At 39.0% G+C, this 9,253-nt stretch overlaps 1 protein-coding gene across 1 annotated transcript; it reads left to right on the forward strand.

The window, feature by feature from the left end:
- The first annotated feature begins 332 nt into the window (after window positions 1-332).
- Window positions 333-8,889, forward strand: LOC139712285 (cytosolic iron-sulfur assembly component 2A-like). The gene is made up of 6 exons (XM_071624125.1): window positions 333-382; window positions 1,446-1,684; window positions 3,613-3,783; window positions 4,246-4,295; window positions 5,081-5,126; window positions 5,965-8,889. The coding sequence occupies exons 2-6, from the start codon at window positions 1,471-1,473 to the stop codon at window positions 6,063-6,065; spliced, it is 582 nt and encodes a 193-aa protein (XP_071480226.1). The 5' UTR covers window positions 333-382; window positions 1,446-1,470; the 3' UTR covers window positions 6,066-8,889.
- Window positions 8,890-9,253: the final 364 nt, after the last annotated feature.

Below are 9,253 nucleotides of genomic sequence, written 5' to 3' on the forward strand. Positions count from 1 at the left end.
TTTTCCCTTCAAAACAGCCTCCCCTCCTTTCTCCCTTCTTCGATTATTTGTGTAACCAAAAATATCCCTGACAATCTGATACCGGGGGCAAGAAAATATCATGTTAAATGCAAACGTTTTTCGAAATTCCCTGACCGTCAACGGCGGAACGGTTACGCTGTCGGCTGTCGCACGGCAATAGATGGCGCTAAAGTCACCAGCAGAAAGAGCAGCCACACACAGCGATGCGATGCAGTACTAGTACCCTACACGCCACTAGCACGCACCGATACCTGCAGTAGTACATGTATACAGTAAATGCATATATGATATGCGTGCTGGGATCGAGTGGTGTAGTAAACGTCAGTAGGCCCTATGTGATTTCTTCCTCTGCTTCGTGATGGTAATACGAAACTTCTTTGATTATGTGTTGTTGTTTTTTTTTTCAACCTGTATATTCACATTCAGAGCTGTGTAATGCAGTTGTGTATTTATATTTTCTCAAAGTTACGTATGATTACAGTGAAGCAGCCAAACTAAACGTGTAGTAACGTTGTAGCGTCGGTTAAGTCCCACACGTGTGATTATGCGTTGCCTGCCAGTACGAAATTGTTGAATTAAATGCCGAATTAGATTCAATTCAACTTCCAGGAGAGGTATGTTTATATCTACATTTGCAACATTTTGTACTGTAGATTTCACTCATTTCATGTTTAACACTTTTTCCCTAAAATATAATTGTTGCATAGAATTTATTTGAGAGTGAAAATAAGCGAAAAGTGCTTGCTAAATAGACCCAAATTTTAAAGATTTTAAGACCATTTTTACCCTACAAATTTGACAAAACACTGGTCAATAAAATTACTCCTGTCGGGGATCAGTTCAGACGAATCAGAGAAGTTAACACTAACAGCAACACATATAACTGAGAGCATGAGCATGGCTAGTGCCACGTTTTCAAAAGTGGGATAGGGGCCTTTTTCAGGGTTATTGACTTAAATTTATAGCTAACATTCACAAGTGCCCCAAGAAAGTCTTCAGCTCATCTTTCTCATTCCATTTCGGGTTTCTTCAGCTGACAAGCAAAAGAAGAAGAAGAAGAAGAAGATATGAAAAAAAAGAGGTCTCCAGTGCAAAAGCAAACGCCTTACTGTGCTCAAAGGTTTCATTTTCTTTTTTTCTTTTTCTAGTACTGTAGTGTCACTTCCCGGGTTAAAAAAAAAAAAAAAAAAATTGGGGGGGGGGGGGGGGGGGGGCTGAGCCTCCCCACCACCCAACCCCTCTGGTCCCACCGGCCCTGTAGGGCATGCTCCTCCTCCTAGGATATGTCCCAACGTCAAGATGAGAAACTCACTTCTGGATTTTACCATTTAATGTCTGGGTTCACTCTAGATTCTATTTAGATTAATGATTATTTTACTTCAAGAGAATCAAAGTTCTTACCTGCTGGTTTCTCATCACTGCAGAGGGCATCAAAACCAGCCTAACCCAATGCTGATGACTCTCTTGACCACCCTGTATGCGGCTAAGATGTTCCTTCAAGGACGTCTTGGTGAAACTGCAGTCAAAGAAGAGGGGAATGGGCCTGGGGTGGCCGGGACGGTTCAAATGGATGAAACGAAAAGTGTCCCAAATAGTGTGCCGTCACCCTGCCCAGACTGGACCACACAGGAAGAACTGGACGAAATGGCAGGGGCAGTGTATGGTGAGTGCTTCTGTGCTTATCAAATGCTGCATGCAATTTTCTACTCCTTTAATCATGCCACAACAAACCCTTTTACCCTAACCCTAACCTTACTCCTAGGACTCAGCTCGGAAGTGCATACATGCAGAACAATTTGTACTATGAGATAATAGTATAGGAAGAGTGCAACTGCATTAATGCCAGTGCTTCAATCCACTTTCAGTGTGAGGAAGTATTTTCTGTCAAGTTGATCTGTTCACTTGGAACATCAAATGTATCTGTTACTTGTGATGCTTACAGACAGGTTTTGGAAAACTTACGTCAAAAGCAGACGCACCTTGACACTGACAAGTAATATCTATAGATTATGCAGGCGACATACTATAAAACAAGGAATGTTCGGGTGCATTTTGATTTTGCGAATTTTGCGAGAGCCAGGATTCACAAAATTGAAATGCACATGAAAATTCTTGCCTACACTATACTTGCTATACGCATTGAATGTTTGAGGCAACTCGCGAAAATTTCATGCTGCGAAAAAAGGCCGACGGCTCCAATTCGCGAAAGTTCCATGCCGCGAAAATATCGGGTTTTGCAGTAATTCATGCATACCCTGTTGATGGGCTAATTTCCCGGACTACAATCAACAAGATTGAGTAACATCTGTGTAAGCACCAATCTTTCATCATGATTCTTGATGTACAGGATTATGCAGCGTTGAATATTCAAGTGCCGGTAGACAAGAGCTGAAATGATTAAAAAAGAAATTCTCTTAATAGAAATTACATCTTCATCAGTGATGTATATCTTTTTTTTCACCCTACTGTGAATATATAACATATATGTATAATTATATATATATATATATATATATATGTGTGTGTGTGACCCGCTACAACAAAAGGATCCTAAAGTCGCTGACGGGTGAGCCGAGAAAATCGAGTTTGCAGTCAGATCACCAAAATCTGTCAAAACGTTCGGATTTCTGTTTTTAACATACACTTATAATTTTGTAATTGTAGTCTAATGTATCTTCTATCATCTGCCGAAATTTCAAAGCTAAGTGATCAAAGGAAAAGGCCTGAAAATAGCATTTTCCTGGGCCATGCTTGGCTCGCCCGTCGCGACTTTAGGATCCTTTTGTTGTAGCGGGTCACATATATGTATCATATCAATGAACTGACATGATTGTGAACCAGGTATATGAAAATCCTTATTGGTCAGTGGATGAGTGGTGAAGGACCAAGTTGATTCATTACCACTCATGCAGGTTGGTAGGTTGACATTAATATTGATACATAGTATGAGTGAGATAAAATGCTGCATCCTGATACAGCATATCTCAAAATCTTTTCAAGAGTACTCTTTTCAAGAGTAATCTTTTCAAGTAATCTTTTCAAGAGTAATCTTTTCAAGAGTACTCTATGATAAGTTTCCTCCAAAAAATCACACATTTTAGATATAATAGAACGTCTTACCAGTGTAATGACGGAGGCTTATAGTAATTTCCTGATGCTCTGAGAGTTTACATATGTAAATTATAAAATATGAATATATGTATTTTTTTTTTTTTTTTTTTTTTTTTTTTACAGAGGAAAGCACTTTGAACATATTTACGTTACAAATATGCATAAGTCTAAGAAATTAAGTGAAGTGATGGTGTGTGTGGATTCTGTGCCCTAGCCATTTTTTTTTTTTTTCTGCTAATCGAAGTTGTCAGAAAACCAAATGACATGAAATCCACCCGAAAGTGTGTCACTCTGTTGCTGCCAACAAATGGATAGGGAATTCATATTTGTAGAATGGCTTTGTATACATATTTGGAATGTTTTACTCAACTGGTATGTTCAAACAGTATTACCAAACAGTATTACCATTGTTGTTTATACTTTTTGAAATTTCAAACAGGGTGCATTTAGTGAGAAAGTTACTCCCTTTTGTTTCCAAAGATTTGATTCGAGACATCAGAGATCCTGAAAAACCAAACTCTCTGGAAGAGCTGGAGGTAGTCTACGAAGATGGCGTCATAGTTTCTGCCCTTGAGACGGAAGAGCAGGGTCACATGATCAATATCGAGTTCACCCCAACTGTACCGCACTGCTCCCTAGCAACATTGATAGGTAAATTGAATATCCCATCAAGGACCAAGTTTGTTTAGTTGACCACAAACACAAACCTTGACAAGGTGACTTAAGTGTAGTGACCTTTATTTGCTGAATATCTTTTTGTCATGTCATTTATCATCCATCATTCTATTTCCTTGGTGTGGTCAGCACATAATTCTAGAGCTTTCCTTTGTGTAACATAACAAATATAAAGCCAAACAACCAGCTTCTAAAAAACCCCAAACAAATGAAACTGCACAACTCAAACCCCTCCAACAAACATAGTTGTGTTCATTTTGATATCTTTTTCTGGACAGTAGATTAACTTTAGACTTGAATATTGAATTCAGTAGACCAAGCTTGAGATGTCATCCATGTAACTAAAACAAACAGCTGAAGAAGAATTGAAGTACATAATTATACAAAAGATTAAGTTCAAATCCCCTGTAAAATTCCTGGATTGCTTCACCTTTGCAGGGCTGTGTTTACGTGTCAGGTTAGACAGAAGTCTTCCAAACAAGCATAAGGTATGTATAAGTCTTTGGAAATTAAACACACAAAAAGAAAGATATGTAGTAAGGCAACACATGGACAACAAAAAATCAGTTTGACTTGATTTCAGTATCTCGCTATGTGATGCTCTTAGATAATCTTTGCTAGGATTGTGTGTGTATTTGTGTTGTTTGTGTGGTATTGTTATGCATTGTATTGCACTCAATAAATTACAATTTGTACATGAGCTTATTCAGATTAGTTAGTTGAGATATTATTGAGAGGTATAGGTAAATGATTAATTATCAGAAGGAATTGTAGGGGAAAAAATAGCATGTGAAAGACATTTGACTTAGATTGTAAAATGCAGCCATATTTTCCTTATCATCCCACACAAAGTGAATGCTTGTATACTTGTAGCTTCCACTGTCTCTATACAGATGTTAAAAAGCTATGATAATGTGATACATCACTCAAATCTTTTCATTACTTTTTCTTTATAGGCTAATGATGATTTTGATTTCAGCCATTGTTTTGGATTGAATGCTCAATGGAAGACTCACTGTTCAACCAGATTAATTAGCTTGCATGCTGAGAATAGAGAAAATCTTATTCTTTAAGTCGTCTAGGCCCTTGTACAATGTGTGCATTATTTGAATTACAACTGTATATACACTTACATGCAGCTGAACTGAATGGATGATTCTTTTGGTATTGCATTGTATTTGATTGAATGTGTGCAGCCTTGTCGCTTTTACATTTGCATTGCTCTGGAGTTGTTCATCTCACGTTCCCTTGTTTCTGCTATGGCCATACACAGATTGATATCGTGGTGAAGAAAGGCACACATGCAACAGAAGACGAGAGTAAGTATAGATCCATCCAGGGGAGATATGAATGTAGTGACTCCAACATTGTCATAAATGGGCTCCGCCCAGTTCAAAGAACATATAGATGGAGGCCTTTATCGTCTCCACATTGACTGGCATCGTAACATACCTGTTGATTAGACCTGTCATAAAAGCTGCATGGTATGAAGTTGATGACAGATGGTCTGCTGTAATAGGATGCAAAGGATGGAAAAACAATTTTGTCTATACCAAAGAGATTTTTCTCCTCCCCACCACTAGAGGGCGGACCCTACAAAGGTGTCAGTGATTTCATTGGGGCTGCCATTGACCCACTTAGTAATGGCTGACTATGCGTACTGAAGTATAAACATTTTTACAGTGCATATTACGCGAACTTTTGAACTTTTACGCGAGTACGCACTTCTTGATTTTGCTGCTTCTCGGATGCTCGTTTGCTAGCGTGTTAGCACGAGGGGTGAGTCTACCGTCCCGTCATCATCCAATGCTCCCCGTGCGCTCACAAAACAATAGTACAAGGCGTACGAAGAGTCCGCACTCTAGCAGTCATTGGGAAAAATCTCTTTGGTCTATACACAGTTTTTATTTTCCCCCTTGGTGTAATAAAATCATTACAAAGACCTGCTCAAAGTTATACATGTGGGACTTCCAATTTGTTGCAGTTTTGTATCCCCCCATTTGCAATAACTTTTTGTACTTATTTTTGTGACTTACAGAGAAAAAACATAAAGGTGAAGAGATCAAAGACCACTGTCACTGCCTGAAGATACTAGTAAACTGTCAATTCGTTGGATGTTGCCTTTAACATACTTCTACTTTTCCCTTTTCCTTCCAGTTAACAAGCAGATAAATGACAAGGAAAGAATTGCAGCTGCCATGGAGAATCCAAATCTCAGGAAACTTGTGGAAAAATGTGTCAGCATAGAGGACTACTGATGACTGTGAGGAACACTGGCACTGCAGTATAAGAGTGTCGATCATTCCTTCGACAGAATGTGAACAGAGACATCTCACGCATACTGCAGGAATCGGATGAGATGAAGTCCATTCAGTGCAATGGTCAGATGTTCTCCATTCCCAGGGATGAAGCGCATTAAGATTCTGGAGGATAGGTGGTTGCATTCTTGAAACCATTCCCCCGCAGGTACTCCTCATTTCTTTGTTTGGCGAGATCTGCTGGTCAACAGACAAACATACTGCATCTTCCGCTTCGGAAGAGAGGAGAATGGGAGAAAACCCATAGTTTGTTACCAATATCTGAAAGTGCGAAGTATGTTCCACCTGCGTGGGGAAAGATATGGAGTTCATTGTGAACATTTGATTGTGACTGCCGTTATGTCAATCTACATCTTTTATCGATCCTGCGAAGTATTATTATGATAGGCTTGCATCATAGAGGATCCTAGAAGAAAGATTATGAAGGCCAGAAGTAATTTTATGATGAAACTCCGATGTTACAGGATTATTATTAATTATAATTGATTAGACATGATTACTGACGTTCTGAAAGGAGCAGTGCATTGTAGTGTATACAATTAGTGTACACCTTGTATTTTATACAATATTATGGAAAAAAACAAACACGAAAATACAATATGAAGCCATATGCTATGCTCTTGTTGAAAAGTAAGTGAAGAAAAAGAAAACACAAACTGGTGAAGCTCTGCATTTTTATCACACCATAGGTCTAAGATGTAACCTTAGTACTTGACATTCAAGGGACACATTGCATTAAGAAGCAACTTTACAAACTTAACAGAGGAGAGTCTATTAACCCATTCCTTACTGGAACCTGGTATACCAGGTTCCCGTGGGAGCAACTGATATACAGAAACCTGGTACACCAGATTCCCAAGATGAAGACAAGAGTACCTGCTTTCATGGCCTAAATTCATGTTTCTTTGTGTTATATGCCCAGAAAAATGGGTTTGATAAAAAGATAAGAGTTTATTCTATCAGCATTTGTTCTCTTTTTGTTGGAAAAATGCGTATATCACAGTATTATTTGCCTTTTTTCTGATTTAGTTTTCGCTTGTTCTGCTATAAAACTTGTATGGACATGTACATAGCGATTAAAGCTGAGCTCAGTAGATTTCTGTGTTCGCTGACCCCAGTCATCCCATTCAGGTGCCTGGTTTTGTGTAGAACAAAATAGTCTGTGAGCCCATCAGCGCATGCTCTATTCATACCTCGCACCTGATCGATATTTTCATTGTTCGATGACTCATGGAAAGGGGATACATGCATGGAAAGGGGATACATGCACCACTTGACTGCTCTCACACAGGTGGATTACCAGCCTGTCCATTCTCTGTCGACTGGGCAAAAAGAATCTCGTTTGGGAGCATTAAAGGCACTCAGAGAATTGCGAAAGGAACGGGTTAATGAGATTGGAGATGGCCATATGCGCAAGTCCAATATTATTGTCATGTAGAAAATGCTCCAGTAATTTGGTGTATCTTACTTTTTTTACATGTAAATTCAATACCTAAACTGTCCTCATTTTGTGGGCTTTGGTACTGTGCATTTTTGAGGACAGATGTGTGGAATGTAATGCTTTCATACATAAATACCAGATCCCCTTCCTCCTCCCCCTCTCTATTAAAAATGGCAAACAAAACCAACCAACCAAAAAGAAAAACCAAAACCAACAACTATAAACACTTTATCAAAAACAAACAAACACAACGATTCTTGGACATGAGCATGTGATGTAACCGCATCAGGGCAATTCCCCCCCGGCTAAATGCTAGTACTGGTTAGTGATAAGATTAGAGTAAAGATTAGGGTTAGGGTTAGGTTTGGGGTTAGAGTTTGGGTTAGGGTTAAGATTAGGTTCAGGATTAGGATTAGGGTTAGGGTCAGGGGAAGGGTCAGGGGAAGGGTCCGAGGTAATTGCCCAGGGGGTAATTGCCCTAGACCCAGCAACTTCTCCAGAGACATGGAAAAGTATATATGTTTTGATATTGTCAGTAACAGGCCACAAGAATGTGTACCTTCCTACCAAATGAAGATTTGTGAAGTTCCTTTTGTATTATTTTTATTTAGTTATACTATTGTGACAGATGACAGTGTATGTGCTTAAACCAAAGCTTCAAAGATACAGTACATAACTGAATTGTCTATTTTTTCTTGAATTTCTATGGAGTGTTTCACAAATCTTTTTCATTTGCTGATTCCATGTGAACAGTTGCCACCAGTCAATAGGGAATTGGATAAATAAGAACACTGCTTTCATGTGACAAACCTGCAGAAGAATTCCAAGGCACATTATTATTTTTCGTAATCTCCGTAGTTTGCTAATATGAGATCCCACTCGCACGCATGCGCAGTCAATTCATTTGTAGGGTGTGCTCCGTAGCAGTCAGTCGCCATTTTGAACTTGATATTTATGCATGATGAGGCCACTGTGGTTCCAACTCCAGCCCGCCACATAATGGTGTGAAATCCAAAGTTAAACAGTAGGTGTTATTTTCAGAGCACTACCAGACTGATGATGCATTCAACATTTAGTGTGTTGCATTGATAAACGCTACTGACGAAACAAATAACACAATCATGGACCTTCTTTATGTACTGGTTTAAGAGGCAATCACATTTTGTAAGAAAGGTTGATAAAATATGTTTCTATTGTTTACATCCATACATGTCCACTCCTGTTACAAGTGTATCACGACAAACTCTGCTGTCAAAATTGCTGAAAACTAGTCTCGATAAATGTATACGGGTACATGCAAGCCAGTTTGATAGAGATATCCAAGTGTGCGCAGGTTATGGTGTCATGTGTAGGCCCATATATTGAGTTTTGTGAAGTATATGGTTTCAGATCTTTCAATATCTGACATCTTTTTAAATAATCTGAATGAACAGTTGCTGAATTAGAATACTGTAAAAGTGGAAATTTTTGCGGTGTGGAAATTTTCACACATTTCGTGCAACCAGACGCCAGCGCGAAAATAAAAGCACGCAAATATTTTTGCATGCCACATGTCCCAGTAGCATAGATGCCAAGTTAAAAAAAAAAAATTTAGGAGTGAGATTTTCATGACTCAGGCGTCTCGGTGCACACGCTTGTGCATGAACGAGGGAGCAAAGCGACTAAGCGAGGGGAGAGTGTGGGAGGG

Source organism: Diadema antillarum, unplaced genomic scaffold (genome assembly GCF_040938485.1).
Source record: "Diadema antillarum isolate AM-2024a unplaced genomic scaffold, OU_Dant_1.0 seq00001786_RagTag, whole genome shotgun sequence".
Taxonomy (NCBI): Eukaryota; Metazoa; Echinodermata; class Echinoidea; order Diadematoida; family Diadematidae; genus Diadema; species Diadema antillarum.

What these genes read in the sequence shown, in the direction of transcription:
- LOC139712285 (XM_071624125.1), top strand. Translation starts at nt 1,471, where the DNA reads ATGCTGATGACTCTCTTGACCACCCTGTATGCGGCTAAGATGTTCCTT. An exon ending in AATGGCAGGGGCAGTGTATG is followed by an intron (nt 1,685 to 3,612) that starts GTGAGTGCTTCT and finishes TTGTTTCCAAAG; the next exon opens with ATTTGATTCGAGACATCAGA. An exon ending in CTCCCTAGCAACATTGATAG is followed by an intron (nt 3,784 to 4,245) that starts GTAAATTGAATA and finishes TCACCTTTGCAG; the next exon opens with GGCTGTGTTTACGTGTCAGG.